Source organism: Notolabrus celidotus, chromosome 11, assembly GCF_009762535.1.
Source record: "Notolabrus celidotus isolate fNotCel1 chromosome 11, fNotCel1.pri, whole genome shotgun sequence".
NCBI classification, from domain to species: domain Eukaryota; kingdom Metazoa; phylum Chordata; class Actinopteri; order Labriformes; family Labridae; genus Notolabrus; species Notolabrus celidotus.
Window position 1 is genome coordinate 23,231,632 of NC_048282.1, and position 17,664 is coordinate 23,249,295.

General features: G+C 41.5%; 1 protein-coding gene across 1 annotated transcript in view; it reads right to left on the reverse strand.

Moving 5' to 3' along the window:
* Positions 1-14,936, reverse strand: part of plxnd1 (plexin D1) — a 35,588-nt gene extending 20,652 nt beyond the window's left edge. Inside the window, exons 1-8 of the mRNA XM_034696591.1 lie at positions 14,837-14,936; positions 13,417-13,556; positions 12,808-12,987; positions 12,221-12,305; positions 11,466-11,735; positions 4,644-4,793; positions 1,645-1,759; positions 847-954 (exon numbers count right to left, since the gene is read on the reverse strand). Of these exons, the coding sequence (XP_034552482.1) occupies positions 847-954; positions 1,645-1,759; positions 4,644-4,793; positions 11,466-11,735; positions 12,221-12,305; positions 12,808-12,987; positions 13,417-13,556; positions 14,837-14,908 (1,120 nt within the window). The 5' untranslated portion in view covers positions 14,909-14,936. The remainder of the gene's footprint in view (positions 1-846; positions 955-1,644; positions 1,760-4,643; positions 4,794-11,465; positions 11,736-12,220; positions 12,306-12,807; positions 12,988-13,416; positions 13,557-14,836) is intronic.
* Positions 14,937-17,664: the final 2,728 nt, after the last annotated feature.

The window sequence follows — 17,664 nt, forward strand, 5'->3', positions numbered from 1 at the left end:
CCTCAAACCACCAGTCTGTTCACACCATTGACTGTTGATTGGAAGCAGCAGGCCTGAAAACCGAAAACGCCTCTCTGCCAAAACCTTGCTCTGGAAAATGTCAATTTCCCATCTTCCCTTTACTCCCCATTCTTTGTTTTTTATTATATCGTTCATCTAGGCAGAACTATCCCTCAATTTTTGCTCTTTCACCCTGATCTCTGCCACAAATCTGTCTGCGTCCTTCGCCTACATAACCTCTCCTCCTCCTCCCACACTTTTGCTTCTTCCCCCTGACTCCTACTACTATCTTTTCCTCCCTCGATTCTTCTTCTTCTCTATCCATCCCCCCATCTCTGTGCAATAAATCTGGGTGCTCAGACGTGGAGCGGCCTTCACACAGCTTTACTCCAATGCCCTAGACTCACACAGATACACACATATATATGCACAGAAAAAAAAAGACAAGGCTCCAAACACAAACACGCACGCACAGGCCTTGTTACTACAGAGTAGACACAACAGAAGCAATGCGACCACTAAGTGCGTCTTGCGTGTGACTGATCATTTGTGAGACACTGTGTTTCATGAGTCACGCTTACTAGGCACAAATCTGTCAACTGTTGTATCTCCCTCCCACTTCAGCCTAGAAAAATAAACTCAAACAAACACACACAGATGTGCACAAACAAACACACAAATATATGTGGTCAATATTTCTTCCCACAAGCTCCTTTCTCATGTCAATCGACACAAAACATCATTTGTGGTCTGAATCACCCTGATATCAGAGCTTGTGCAATGGGAGACGACGTGTGTGTGTGTGTGTGTGTGAGAGAGAGAGTATGGGTCCTTGTGTAAACACACCTTTGCGGATCTCTTCTCTGATTTGTGATTCCATTTCCTCCATTTGGAGTAGAGTTTTCTGCCAGTAGCGCTCCGCCCTTCGGCTCTTTGTGCAGTACACTACAAGGGCTGAAAAAGACAAAATGCAGTCGTTTTATAAAATGTTTCATCCACTGACAGCCTTCAGTTCATCAAAACACAATAAATCAGATCAATCGGATGTGTCTGAGAGCCCGTGAGGCTGTGAAGAATATTTCATAAATACATCTGAATGAGAGAGCATGAAAATGGTATTTTCCGAGAAATTCAAGGGTGTGAACTTTGATAAATAAAATTTGTGCACATGTTATTTCAACAGCTATATCACACACAAAAAGGCTACTGCAAATTAAAAATGAAGTAAAGGGCCTGTGAATTTCTGAGAACAGATTCGATGAAGAAAGGTGCGAAAAAATCCACAGGAGCATCAATTTTCACCCTTACACCTGCCCTGTACACATTCACGCTGAGATTACAGAATAAAGTGCAAACACACACACACACACACACACACACACACACACACACACACACACACACACACACACACACACACACACACACACACACACACACACACACTCACACACACATACGCAGACAGTGCTGACAGCAAGGGGAACAGAGGGGTCTTTGTGCTCCGAGTACAGACGAAGAACGAAGCAAGTGCAGAGAAACTATGACCCCCAAATTCCTTTTATCTATTCCACATCTGGAGCATCCGCTGCTACAGCAGTCACATATCCATCATCTGCCGGTGAGCGTGTGTGCACCACCTACCAACAGTGCACAGCAGCAGCAGCACACAGCACACAACAATGGACACCACGATGGCCAGCTCGCTGCCGCCCAGCTGGACTTTGGCAATGGTGTGACGAAAGTTCCCCACCTGCACCTGGAAAGAAAAAACAAACATGAATACATTTCCTTTCATCACCTGTCTCTTACAGCCCTCATTATTACCTATATATGCTAGACTGTATCCCATCATGTCATATATACTCTTTCATTTCAGTGTGATCAAGTGTTTGCTTCCCTTTTATCACAGTAGTAGATATTTTTTGCACAGTCCACATGGACTCTAAATATGCTGCTGCTGCTGCTGCTGCTGCTGCTGCTGAGATGAAATTTGTCAAAAAAAGAAGATAACATCTTACAAGAACCTTATACAGTAATAAAAAAACTGTCTCTTCACCTTAAGCACTATAAATAAAACCTACCACAAAGGCTCCCTTTCTGAATCACAAGCAAAGTCTTTTATAACATCCTACTAGAAGCTGTCATGAGAGATGAAGGACATTTTAATATAGCCCTTAAATCATTACATAAAGAGCAATAAAAGAAACTTAAATCATATAACAAACAAAATTCCACACAGGCAGGCTATTAAACCTCCCTTTACTGTAGCCTACAGTACTTTACTGGAACATAAATACCACAAACATTAACTGTGACCATCCTCCACACTATCCTCTCTATCAGAATGTTCTCTTTATCAGGAGATCATTTAGGATTTAATGACCGTGATTCCAACACATAAGGAGCATTTGTGTTTTATACATGCTGCTATACATGGTTTCATGTTTTGAAAATTAGATGTATAAAACCCAGAAAAGAATTAAATCCCACAAGTCAAGGATGTCCCTTTAAATACTCCCACCATAACTTCTTTTTAGTGAGCTCTTTACAGACATTATCATAAGCCAAAGCTGTGGAAGAGAGGCAAAAATGGACAGAAGTTCAAGAAAGAGAGGGAGGGAAGAAACAGAAGACACATCTTTCCCAGAAAATCTGCAAATGTTAAAAAGCTCAGTTGATACTTGGCTGCGGATGTAATCCTTGGTGTTTACCTTACAAAATCAGCATAACAGTACTGCAAACAATGTAAATCTGTTGTGGCGATAATGTACTATAAAATAATCACCCAGTAAAGCTAATTGGATTTCAGGAAAGAGAGACAAAGACAAACATAGAGGCAGAGGCAGAGGCAGAGGCAGAGAGTGTGGTAATAAGAAAAGCTAGCAGACACTGAAGTCTTTTTTTTATGTCATGCAGTGAAGAGATTCGTGCAGTCTAACATAGGAGATTCTTAATGGGAACACAAAGGCTTGTACACATCTTTTTGGACACAGGTGCAGACACAGAAAAAAAAATGTAGAGTGTAGCTTTTGAAAAATGGTCTCTTTCTACAACGAGCGGGAGGAGTCACCAAGTTCAGAGTAACCCAGATGTGACAAGAAAAAGAACTTTCACTTCTGCCTTCTGATTAGTCAGCAGGGCCTCTGTGGTCCCTCCTCACATCTCTCTCTTTCCTTCCTCCAATCCGAATATACTTCATAAAAAAGAGCCTTGGATAAAAAAGCCTCCAATCCACACACCAAATCCCTCTTAGGCTGGTCTTACTCCGAGGGGGGAATCTGGCTCACTGGGCTCACCAATCCCTTTGCTTCTTTTTTACATTCCCTCTTTCTCTTTCTTGTCCAGGCATTCATCTTCTCAGAGCAGGGAGAGACGGCCTTCTTCCTGAGACTGCAAGTGCCCAGCCCGGTGTAATGAACGGGAAAATGCCATTGTTCCATGTTCCTGTTTGCTCGGGGTACAAAAAAAAAAAAGCCCTGCTTCCTCACAACCACTTCTGCAGCTCAGCTTCACTTCAGAGCCAAGCACAACACAGGCATGTAAAAATAGACCCGCCACCAAAAGTAAGTGAAGACACACAAATGGCCATAAGCTATGCAACAGCCCAACATGTATGCATTTATTCAAATCTACACTCTGTTTATACCCCTGATGAATGTGCCCACTAATCATCCTCACTCCTCACGTGCCAGCAGCCCACCCATTTGTGTTATGACATCTCATTTGACCCCTGCCCCTGCTTTTATGTCACTGCTAATTGCCTGTGTTTATTCTCAGACATCCTGAGAGACAGACGAGGGGGGGGGGGGGGGGGGGGGGGCGGGTGCTGGAGTGAGCCACAGGTACACAAGGAGTGAAAATGAAGGAGAGAGATAGAGGAGTAAAAGAGCCCTCTTTCTATTTCTGTGTCAAAGTGGAGGGTAGGCTCTTACAGTGCAACTCAGCTGATAGACCGAGACAGACTTACATATGTTTCAGAGCTATTGCAGCAAACCACTCACAGTCTGGCTCGTATTTAAATATAGATGAACGCTTCCCCCACTTAATAAAACTCCATCAAAACAGAGCAGCGTGGACGGCAGCAGATGGGGAACGTGGGTAGAGGTATGAAAAAGTCTGCTTTTATCAGGACTGTGCAGGGCTCGACCACGTCTTGATTAAGACTCTTAATTGTGAGGGGAAAAGGACGGGAGACAAAACAAAAAGCACGGAAGAGCGAAGAGTGAGTCAGAAGATTTGGATCTCGCTGTGAGGAGATAGGTGATTGTGTAGGTGATGATAGACGGACAGTTGCAGGATTAAGGAGATAAAGGAGGAAAGGTAAACATTTCACTGTGGCAGTGTGGCGCAGAGTGACGGCTCACCACGCCCGCTAAACTGCTGATTCATGGTGGCATACTCAGAGACTGCAAACCATTCATAATGCATGGGGAGAGACACACACAAATAGGTGACCGTGCGTCGAACTGTGCACATTAAATCTGTTTCAATAAACATCACAGATGGTCTGGATGCTGACACAATGTTTTCTTGTGTCACAGGGTGATGTTCTGAAATAATCAGGGTCTTAATCAGCCGTGATTTTGACACAAGGTTGTACCGTTATTCTATTGTTGTGTATAATGTGCTTGCATACTTACAGTGACAGGCAGCTCTCTCTCGCTAGAGCTGAGCAGTTCGTTGATGGTGCAGTGGAACAGCTGGTCGTTGTGGAAGCTGATGTTACAAGGATAGGAGCCAACCATTACCGAGTATTCCTCCGGCATTAGTTCCAGGTCGCTCGGCCCTTTCTGTGCCAGAAACCAACAAAAACAGCAATCAGCCGGTCAGTTGTAAGATGGTCTGCTTCAACCAGGCATAGACAACATTCATAAAGACCATAGCAGCTGTAGCTCACACATACATGGGGCACATACGCAGCTTATCCACACACACACGCAGAAACTGAGCTGGCCAGGCGTGTCACGCAGCTGTCACATGGAGGCAGCCAGAATAAAACTCATCTAGTTTGGGCTAGAGTTCAGCTTAAAGCAGCAAACATTCCCGCTGCCTCTCTCACATGGCCATGGAAGTTTCTACAAACAAACCGGCTGACAGTCATCCCTGCCTCGGCCCAAAATAACATTCTCAGGGCCTTTACGGGAGCCTGCTGGAATAAGCTGCAGTTTTTTATCATTCCAGCTCTACGTCAATCTTAGCCTCATCATGCAATGCTAGGTTTAATTAAAGCTGGGGTTGGTAGTCAGATTTAGATACACTATTTGTTATACTGGTTAAAATGATCTTTATGTCCCAACGGCAATTAATACATAATGTGTTCTTAAAAAAGAGCGAAGAAAAGCTGCTATCTACAGCTGGAGTAAACCTGGGAAAAGACCAACCAATCACAGTTTTTGGGTCCCAAAATTTTAAACCAATCAAATCCCGTCCTGTCGTTCTGCCCGCCTCCTGCGCGTCCATTTCCCCGCCGTTCACTCCCCGTCTCCTGCCTCTGCTTCCCCTGACTCTACTGACTGCCCCTCTTGCTCGACTTCGGGCCTGTCCCCTCTGATCCGATGAGGTGCTTTGCTCAGGACTGTAGTCCAGAGTCTGATATGCTCTCACCACGGGGGCTCTGACGCTGTAAGGATGACGAGCCGATTCGTGAACACGTTGATCTTTAATAACCAGTCACTGTCGGCCGTGAGCACGCAAACCAACAAAGCAACAATCAATGTTTGAATGAATGAAGAACTTATCACGATCATATGGTCATGAATCAGCGGCACTCGTGCATGTGAGCAGGGGCGTCGTTTTGGAGGTGCTCTGAGGGGAAGAGGGGGAGTAGTTAAACGGAGTCCTGAAGACATGCTACATTCAAATTCATGCTAGACTACCAACCCCAGCTTTAAAGGAGAGTTCAAACCATTTTTTACTCATAGAGTTCAGTTCACTAGTTACCAGGAGTACTTAGCCTGTTGTACAAATGAAAACAAACACAATCAACCAAACAGTGTCTTTCATAAAGGGAGTCTTCAAAGTCTAAAAAGTAACCTCAATGTTACTGTGATGTCAACAGGCTTAGGAGCATATTTCTAAAGATACCCTGTGGGTGGGGAGTTTGAAAAACTTTCCAAATGATTCTTAACAAAAGATGTGATTAAGTTGCAATAGTGAAGGACTTGCATCCGGCTGAAGACTTGTTGTCAGGACACTGCAGCCTCTATTGCATCAATTATGACCTTTTGACAAGCTTAGTCTGTGTAATATTACTTGAATAGAGACCGAATGCAACATGTCATTCCCTGTGCACCACTCTCTTTGGAGGGGAAGGAATTGCTGCCCCAGTATGCAACCAAAAAAATTGCCTGTCAGTGAAGAAATTAGATTTCAGCATGTCAAGGAAATATTTAAGTGTCCACCAGAGAGAACAAAGCATATTAACTTACTAACTAACTAAATATTGTGGCTCTGCCTCAGTGTGCCCTCTCTGTCCTGAGTTTTTCCTCCAACAAATGGTCCCACTGAGCAGCCAGCAAGTAAATAATTTGATATTTACAAATATTTGATCTAATCAGAAGGCAATATTATCAATTAACCCAGCATCCAGGCTGTGCATAGCTCAGCTCCCACAGTTAGTCTGGCCAAATGTCTAAGTTATGCATGCCTATTAAAACTTCTTGGTTCATTACACTGTTTGTTGTGCTTCCAAACACACAGCAACGTTTGCACTTTTTTTTTTCTTCCATGAATTGCTGGCAGACAAAAATAGCAAGGAGGCATCATCACACACAATACAGTTAATAGAGAATCAGGAATTATCCTCTAGTGGGGGCTGGACTTCATTGCGCATCAAGTCCCAATGGATTTCTCTTGATTAAACCCCCACACTTCATTACAGTCCAGAAATATGCAGTTATTACATTTTACAGTAAGTTGACAGCATGTTGGGTCTGACAAGCTTTGTTATTTTTAGAGATTAAGCCTTTGTTTTTATTTTATTTTACTGTGATTTCTGGGATCAGAGGGTGCAACAACATTGCTGAAATCTGTGACAAAATCTGTCTGCAAACTCTGAATGTATCTGGATGATTCAAATGGACAGCCTGGGCTATAATTATACTTTTAATCTTTGTTTTTTTTTTCTGAATAAATTTGGCCACTCTGTTTGTTTTTTTAAACGACTATCTGATATCTCTTTTTAGAGATGAATAGGCACTCCTAACTGACTTTAATCGACTTGTAATGTATCATGTAATCATTTATGGTCACACTTTACATTAATGGAACAGTTTTCTTAGCGAAATAATGCTTAATTCATGTTGAAGTAATGCATGACTCGTGATGAATTTCTGTATGAATCATTTATTAACTTCTGTTGTTCACCATGAACCAATGATCCTGTCACTATGACTTCAAGTAATGACAACGTGTTTAATACATCTTAAGTTAAGGTATGATAATTCACTATCACCGCTCCCTCTATCTCTTGTTCTCCTCTATCCCTCTTTCCAGACCCAACTCTGTCGAGGCAGATGGCCTTCTGACATGAGTCTGTTTCTGCTCGAGGTTTCTGCCTGCTAAAAGGAAGTTTTTCCTCGCCGCTGTAACTACCTAAATATTGCGAGGTGCAATGCTCATGGTGGATTAAGGTGGGGTAAGACTGAGTCTTATCCGGTCTTGGTGTTGGGTCTCTGTTCATAATTTGACACAGAGTGGTCTAGACCTGCTCTGTTTGTAAAAGCGTCTAGAGATAATGTTCGCTGTGATTCGGCGCTATATAAATAAAGATTGATTGATAATTAACAGTTACTTCATACATCAGTTCATATATGACCAAATTTGCTGGACATACAAGGTTTTTTTTAGGATACTTACATATGAATTTTATAACGTCATATTTCTGAGGACAAACTGAATGGTGTGTGTGTAAATATGTGTTTACATTACTGAATATATGTATAGATACAGCATTTACACACACGTGTTTATATACTGTAGATATATGTTTATGTTTATGTATATGTATATACACACACACCATTCAGTTTGTTCTCAGATGTTTTAAAACTCAGCCTGAGAGGCTGTTCATATGCAGTTATCCTAAAAAGAACTTGCATGTCCAGCAAATGTGGTCATATATGAAGTGCGGTATGACGTAACTGTTAATTACCATACCTTAACTACTGATGTATTAAACACCATGTCATCTTTATTTGTATAGAGCCAAATCACAACAAACGTTATCTCTAGACACTTTTACAAACAGAGCAGGTCTAGACCACTCTATGTTAAATTATGAACAGAGACCCAACACCAAGACAGGATAAGACTCAGTCTTACCCCACCTTAATCCACCATGAGCATTGCACCTCGCAATATTTAGCTAGTTACAGCGGCGAGGAAAAACTTCCCTATAACAGGCAGAAACCTTGAGCTAAACCAGACTCATGTTAGACAGCCAGTCTGGAAAAAGGGATAGAGGAGAATAAGAGACAGAGGGAGCGGTGATAGTGAATTATCATACCTTAACTAATGATGTATTAAACACGTTGTCATTACGTGAAGTCATAGTGACAGGATCATTGGTTCATGGTGAACAACAGGAATTAATAAATGATTCATACAGAAATTCATCATGAGTCATGCATTACTTCAACATAAATTAAGCATTATTTCGCTAAGAAAACTGTTCCATTATTGTAAAGTGTTACCCTATTTATATACAGGAATGACTGCCTATACTCTAAAAATAAAATACAGTCTGTATGAACTGCAACTGCAATTTCCCTTTATTATAAGGATGACAAGTGAGGAAGTGCATGTGTGTGTGCGTGTGTGTGTTTATCCCCAGTGTGCTTCCTTGCTTTGATTGAACCCTTAGGGCCCTGTCCTGTCCCTACTGCAGGATGCCACCCCCCGGGGCTCTGTCAACAAATGCTTCCTACCACAGACTCAACACACTCACACACATATTCATACACACTCTTAATACACACATAAAGACACACAGAGCCTCTAACTATCCAAGTATAGTCGTAAAAAGGTTAGAACATTGAGCATATTGTAAAGTGAACTGTTTAACCTCGGTGTACAACACAATGTTTTCACACTAAGCTCACTGGACCAAAACAAGGAATTCTTAAGGCCAAGACAGGATAAAAGCAAACAAAACCCACCCACATTCCTGTTCAGGTCCTTAATATAGGATCTGGCTGACTAACAAGCTCCCTATGAAGCAAACACATACATTCTGTTTCCAGACTCTGTCCCCCCTTCAGGTCCACCACAAGTGGAATCCACCTTCCTAAAGAAAACAGGAAACAGCAGACGAGTTGCTCATGTAGACAGGCTGAGGCAGCGATTCCTGCAGGGGCCTCTTCCTGACACACAAACACATCAAGAGGAAGCTGCATCGAGTTCAAACTTCCCTGTCCCTGCTCTTAGCGTGTGCGTGTTGTACAGCCAGCAGGCCTTTAGGGTGATGAATCCGTGCCGACAGGTGCCTTGATCAGCCAGGACTCGGGAACATGGGACCTCCCACTGGGTTGCCACTGCGCCCCCCCACTCCCCGACAGACCCCCCAACGGAAATCAACATGTTTCAGCAGACCATGCCTTTGATGTGTTGTATGTGCCTCTGGTTTATGTGAATATGAATAAAGGAACGTTCAGCCTTTTCTGTTGCTCACAGTGGGGGCAGTCAGTTTGCAACAGTGGTGTTATATTTAGACAGGAAACAAGCAACCTTTAGAAAATACCATCAGTTGTTCTACTCACAATATGACTGTGTGTAGTATTTAAAAGCCTTGATTAAAGAAAATTAATTTTAGGTGATTGGATTTCCGTTACCAAGCACTGGCAGTATCAACTTGCTCAGGAAATAAATATCTAAACTCGTATTTGATATTTGATATTGAGTTCCACTGATTTTATGCAGACTATATGACGCATTTTCTTCAGGTGATCTCTAAACTTCTTGTCCAGTGTGGCCAGGGTGACATGTGCCCCCTTTGAATTCTGATTGGCTGGGTATTTAAATGCTTTTTGCCATTGTGTGTGTGCACATGTATATTTCATGCTACCCCTGCATAAGTCAGCACACCAGTTTGGCCATCTTAGTCAAAAGATCTGGACATGCCTCTAGCTAACAGCACCGCTATGCCAAAAAAAGTACGACTTCAGACTCTGAATCTTGTTTATGTGGGGACTGGAAAACGAATTGTGATATTTTTTGTTATTTGTGCTCCTTCTCTGGGTGTGGTTACAAAACACAGTTCTTTAAACTCAGTATCACACCTCTTTTAAATCAGAAAAGCACTTTGTATTAAATGCACAGCTAATCATTCATCTAATTAGCAAATCGCTGCTGTCGGTATGAAACCTCATATCTCCAAAACCACAGCTTCCAGGACATTAAAAAAAACACTGGATGGTATCCATCCACTGACAGGCACTAAGGGTGACCAAAAACATTTAAAAAAATAAAAAAAATAAAAATTCATGGCGATACAAGGTTTCTGCCCGACAGCAGCAGAATATGTAGTCCATTTTTTAAAATGGTATTAATAGATTTCTTAAGTTATTTATTGTTGTATATAAGTTCATTTAAAATGTTTGTAGATTAAAATTGAAAAAAAAAAAGCGTTTCGAAATTGGTAACTTACATTTTTCCAGATTTTAGACAAATCTTCTCTTAATTCATTTAACCCTCCTGTTGTGTTAGTTTCTTAGGGACAGCAATAATGTTCCTGAGTCAACTTGACCCAGGGTATATTTAATGATCCAAAAGTGTCAGAACCCAAAAAAAATCCCAATAAACATTTTTTAAATCTCATTATTAACTCCATTACTAACCATTTAAATCAATATTTAGTGCATTGGTGTTCTTTAATTTGCACAGATCATGGTTCAATGAGGATAACTCACTCGTTTTTTATGAACACAGTTGCAAAGAAACATTTAGTATATGACACATCTGACCCCACTTTGACTGCGGGGTCAAATTGACCCACAACCAGTATCTGTGTAATATAAACATGCAGGGGGGGTTGCAAATGTGTGAAATGAGCCATTTTAGTTTTATATAATGTTACCGCTAATTAAGCCGTGCAGAAGAAGTTTCATAGCGACAAAAATACTTCTGTTTTTAGATTTTGGAACTTTAAAAAGGGTCAATTTGACCCGCAACATAACAGGAGGGTTCATTTCTAAGCCAGGTTTTAATGAAAACTAATGCCTCATGCTTGTAATAGATCTGAAGGTTTTCATACATACAATTTAAGGGGTTCGTATTGTGACAAAATATTTTACCAATGATTCACTGTAGCATTTCTCATCAAGAAAAAAAACTTAATTCTACACTTTCTAATCAGATATGGACTTTATGGACTCAATGACTATAAATGTTTGCTCAACACATCAAGACACCAACATAACAGCGAAGCACTAATCCAGACATTCTGTCTCAGCAGTGTAACTCACATTGATGATGAGCGTAAGTGGCTCTCCTGGATGGTGTTTAATCAGCTTCTCCTTGTTGGCAGTGAAGAACTGAGGATCCTCCACATACTCCAAAATGAAGTGATCTTTATGAGGCTCCCCCTCTTCTTCGTCGGTCTCACTGTCATAGGAGAAAGGACTGTCACCCATGTAGGGGATTTCGTTCAGGAAGAACTGCACCATGGTCTCCTCAGACAGGCTGGAGGCGTGAGATGGGCAGGTGATCATGGAGGGGGAGGCCACTGTGCATTGCTGAGGAAGGACCAGAAAAAACAAGAAGACTTGAAAAACATCAGAATGTATCACCTGTTCAATGACATGATCTACCTCCAAGACAAGATTATTCCTTTATTTTAAGAGTTGCATGAAAAGACTGATACAAAACAGATAACTAGAGGAATACAATTTGGAACTATGTGTGAGGCTATTTTTTGCTTACTTTGGACACAGCCAGACTAACTGTAACCATGCCAAATCAAATCTCCATGCTAAGCTAAGCTCACAAACTAAGGGTTGAAAAAGAAAAGCAAACAAACAAAATAAAGGAGGGGTATCTTTCCTTTCCCCCTTCGATCTGCAAGAGAGCTAATCAGCATAATCCCCAAGATGTCCAACACTTAGAAGTTGAAACATTTTTTCATTTCTGTTCTACTTCTGTTTAAATCCCCACACACTGATACAATGCTTGAAAACAGTTTTATCAAGCTAGAAAGGAAACAATTCATCTGATTACTCACTGTTTGTCCAACTCCCAGCACTTGCATGGTGACACTCTGCACCAGATCAAAACCTTGGCCTGTCACTGTGATGGTCCTGCCACCACTGTGACACACACACACACGCACACACACACACACACACACACACACACACACACACACACACACACACACACACACACACACACACACACACACACACAGACACACACACACACACACACACACACACACAAGAAACACAAACACAGAAACAGAGCGTCAAATCTCAGCAATGACAAAAATATGTCAAATTCCTGCTGGTATGCTAATACTTTGGGGAAACTGCACCAAAACAAGAGAGAGACAGGGGACCAGATAATAATGCAAAGCAGTTCAACTGCAGCAAAAATCCCCACACGTCATCAAAGACATGCCGCTGCCCTGTCACACACATGCAATGCCATTCAACACACAATAAGGAGAAAGCGCAGCACATCAGGATGACATTACATTAATGACTTATGTCAAAAACTCTGGGAGGGAAACCACAGAGTCATCCAGCTTATGATGTTTCAGAGATTTGGCTTTCACTGCTTGTTGTCTGTGTGTGGCAGTTGACGTACCTTAGGTAGCTCTTTTTGGGGTGGATGAAGCTGATGGTGGGGTTCTTCTCATACGTGTATGTGGTGCTGAGCTCGGCACTTTGACAGGGAAGGTTTTCAAACTCAACACATACTGACACTGACTCTGTGTGTGGCTGCAAGGCTGGAGGCATGGTGCACTCAATGGTTTCATCTGTTTTCCTGAAAAGTGAGGTAAACATCCATCGTTACCACATCTTGTGAAGTTTACAAAATCCGTTCCAGTTTCATCAAAGGAATGTTTACCGCACTTTAGCAGATTGTCCCATAAGAACTTGTTAAATACATTCCTGTTGCAACAAGAAGACCTGCTGATTTCAAACATGACACTTGGACCTGAGTCAGGCTTTAGTCAGAAGATGAGGACTTGAAACTTGACTTAACCAAACCAAGAAAAGACTTTTTGATGTACTGCATGAGAGAAATCTTCATGCAGGCCTTGCACAGCCCCACAAGGCCCCCCAGCTGTTGAATATTTAATCATTAGGTCCATGCATTTCCAGCACTTGGTGCTAAGTATGGAAAAAAACAAGTATTAACTCGACCTGGGTTTGCATGAGGGACTTCGGAAGAACTTTAAAAAGCACTCACTCTGTGATGGTACATTGCACCGTGTTGTTGATCATAACTTTGATCTCAAAGCCGATGTCCAGGTTTTCCCCCATGATTGACACTCTAGTTCCTCCAGCACGAGATCCCTTCCTTGGCTCCATGGAGATCAGCCTTGGGACCTGAATACAGACGAGAGATCCAGCACATGACTAACAAGTTCTTAAATTTATCACCAGGCGCCTGACAGCCTCTGTCACTGGAAAAGACAGGCTTACTCAAAATGTGTTTTGTGATCTTTGATGCCTTTCTTGACACCAAATAAAATCGTTCCTTATCCTTTGAGGTTCAAATCTGTGGTCTTTAAAGATCAGCTGAGACAGCTGCTGACTACACAAGTAAATTAGTGAAGGAAAACTGCAAAGACAAGCCGTGCTGCAGTGTGTTAGAATGCATACAAGCCCTAACTTGCAGGACTTTTATACTGCAGAAGAGAAGTATATATGAAAAGATGCATGTACACGTAATCATAAATGCACTTGGAAACACTTACACACATCCACATATGCACACACGCACACACATAAAGGCTCCTTGGGGGACGATGAATATCCTCATCCAGCTCTGCTGCTACCAGCATCAGCATTCCTGCTCTTTCCGAACTTTCTATCCCCGCAGTGAACTTCGCCTCAAGGGAAGCCTCTTATCCTCACTGACAGGATTCACTTCCTCAGTGTGCATGCACGGAGGAGACCTATTGTGTGTTCTGGTCTAAGGGTAGGCGCAAGGAGGCAGATGTTTCCGTCGAAAGGTTTGAGGAAGGAGATGCAGTAGAAGTGCATATCCTGTCTCCAAAACTGTTCTCCCACATCTTCTCCTCAGCGATAAAAACCCTCGAATAAAGAAGCTCAAGAGGAGTTTTGGACTTTCTTCATTCTTTTGTATCAAAGAAGGGGCTTTTAGATCAGAGTGATTTCTCTAGAGGGTGACTCACAGACGGAGGTGCTCTGAGAAGCTGCTGAAATCATTGACCGCACCAGCACTAATATAAAAAACTCTTTGTCTATAAACAAGAGGAAACAAAAGGCTAACATGTGCGTTTCCATCGGCTGAATGCTCTCAATCCAATGGGAGAGTGTGGGTTGAGGTCCATTAACACAATACTGGCTCGTCCGGCCGAGACATGAATCCAGGGAAGAGGGACATTCCAACAATCGCCATATTTGTTTTTGCTGGCAGTGAGTGCAGGATGACAATGGCGCTCAGTTTTCTGTTCAGATAAACGTTTGAAGATTCCCACACATTCGCATTCCTGAGAGTCATAAAACGCATCTGTTAACACTCAACCGACACACTTGGGAGGGCTTTCCCAGTGGGGATCGAGGAACAAGAGAATGCAGATGAGGAAGAATGTGGAGGGAGAGACGGTCAGCAGGAGGGTCGATGTCTGGAGAATACTCACTAAGTATGAGAAGCTCTCCCTGGACGTCCCCACTCCGCTCTGATCCACTTCTACCTGAACAATGTCCGACATCTCATGTGAGGCCTTTTCTGTGACACAAAGCAACCTGAGGAATTAAAAGAAGAGTGATGTGTTTGATTTTCACTTTAATAAAAGATGAGTTCATGAAAACAGAAATAAATTATAAGAAAACATAAACATGATTGTTACTATTCCAATTTCCTCCATTAATTAAAGAAGGGGGTTGTTCTTCTCATATTGCAAGTGAAAGGATACAGATCTTGATCATGGCTGCTCAACAAAGACTCGTAATTAATCGAGAAGAATGGTGGTTATGAACTAATTCATCAAACCTTAATACATTTACATATGGAATCCAATAAAGCCTTGAGATATCAGATATATCAGGAGATGTAAAGTTCAAAGCTCTCTCAGACCAGATGTGTTGAACCACAGAGGAGATTAAAGGGCTGCTGAGGCTCGTTCTCTCGCCTCCTGGCTGTGATTAAACCTCGTGTCATCAGAGCACACTCTACAGGGACGTCTCATATTAATGACACGGTGGTGTACTGAGGCACAGGGATCTACTGTTCTGGGGCCTCACCGGGATAAAAGTACTGGGGGGAAAAGACAACCTTTAACACCTCACATGATCCCCCTTCTGCTTGACACCCTGTCGGTTTATTTAGTCAGGTGCCTGGTGCTGCAGTGGTTAGACATTCTCAGCGAGTGATCAGATGATTGACAGAGGGATCGTGGGGAATTTACATAAGCAAGGAGCTGTGTTAATGTAGGCGGGTCTGGCAGGACATACGATGAGGCTGTGGCTGGACAGATTTGGGGTCAGATTGTCCAGTTTAAGACCGGGGCAAAAGCAATGTATGTTCTTTTTGAATGTCTTAAACAACTGAAACTAATTCTCTGTTTTAACTGAACCCGAGCTGACGCAAAAGAAAAGGGTAGTCAAAATCGAATTTTCTGAATACGCCTGAAAAAACTGTCAAAAATAACCTGCAGTATCAGCCATCGGTGATAGCAGGGTCTATTTTTCTTCTCATCAGGTAAGGAATGTTGTTACACTCAAATTACACTCCTGTCAGTTGCGTGCCACTGGTGCAGAAGCACACCTGTCTGAAGAAAATCTATCATTTTACATACTCTGATTTAGAAAAGAAAGGAGGAGAGACGATAAACAAAATGAAACAGGACTATTCAGACATTCAAGCCTGAGGGAAATCATCAGAAAATTGGAGAAAATCAATCTGAGCCTGTAGGGTAGCTTCAGGCTTAGCTGGACTCAGTCTACAAATCAAACTGAAATCACAACAATACATCAGAGTATATTATATGTGCAATTGAAACATTATGTTGAGGATTCTCCCATGCAAAAACAAATCATAAAACCAATATTTCTTAAAGGCTACAGACAAGTTCACCCTCCAGCGTTTGGACTGGTATGTGAGGGTTACAGGATAACTCATCAAGTTAAATTTAAGAAGTTTTAATTTCTCACAGAGACAAGTTTAACAACTGTATCATAGTTATATTAATGATGATACCCCACACAAAATAAACCCTCTATTCGGGAGGATGTGCTTGCTGTCATTCAGCATGATCAAAACTTTTCAGCAGGGGGTCCTCTGTGAGTCATCGGATTAGAAGTCTGATCGATGAAACGTCTTGAAGCATTATCTTTTTTTGTCTTGTTATATTTTGGGGCATTTTCATCTTTATCGGATAGGGCAGCAGAAGAAAGACAGGAAATGTGGGGAGCAAAGAGAAGGGGAAGACATGCAGGAAATGGGAGTCAAACTAGCAAGGACAAGGACTGTAGCCTCTGTGCATGGGGGGCGCTTAAGCCGCTAGGTTAATGGTACCCCACATAGCATTATCATTTCACTAGCAAGGACCACAACATCAACAGGATGTAATATGACAGTAACTTATTCATTTAACTGGAAAAGTGATTCTGAATTTGACATTGAACTTCTTGCCGTTACTGGTTTGAGAAGCTTGAGGGGATCAATAAACCTCCCCTTTAAGAGCCCGATGTATAAGATAAGATAAGATAAGATAAGACAAGATAAGATAAGATAAGATATACTTTATTGATCCCCCATTGGGGGAAATTCTTTTGTTACAGCAGCTTACAACACAGGACAGGGGAAAACAACAATGTACTAACATAGTTAAAAAATATAATAACAATAATAATAGCATTGATAAAGGTAAAATAGAATAATATAAAATAAAATAAAATAAAATATGGCAACTATTACAGATGTATACACACTATGTACACTTCTGTCTCAAATATTATTACATTAATTAAGGATATTACGAAAGAAGAAATAGGAAGAAAAGGGGAGGGAGGGCGGGGTGTGGAATCGGAGTACGACAGGGGGGAGAGGGATAGGTTTGAATTTATAAGAAAGCCGGGAGAGGTGTGGTTGAGCTGTGGTCCTGCTCCTGAAACTCTGCTTTATAGCACCACTTGTTGAGACATTTGATTGGCTAACCAACGGTCTAAAACAAATAATTTATTATTTAACAATAATATCAAAGAAAAGGAAAGTTTAGAGTCCTCAAATTGTAAAAAATTGGAACCAATAAAAAAAGGTAAAGATATTAAATTTGATGTTTTTAATACTTTGCATCATCAAAAACTACTTGATGGAAACCAATTAACAATATGTATCACTTTTAAGAATATTTAAGTTGACACACAAAAAGACTTTTGTTAAAGTAACTTTAACTTATTTTTTTTTTTTTTTTTTTTAAAGGTTGAAAGTAACTTTTATTAGCATTGTTACGAGAAGTTTTCAATG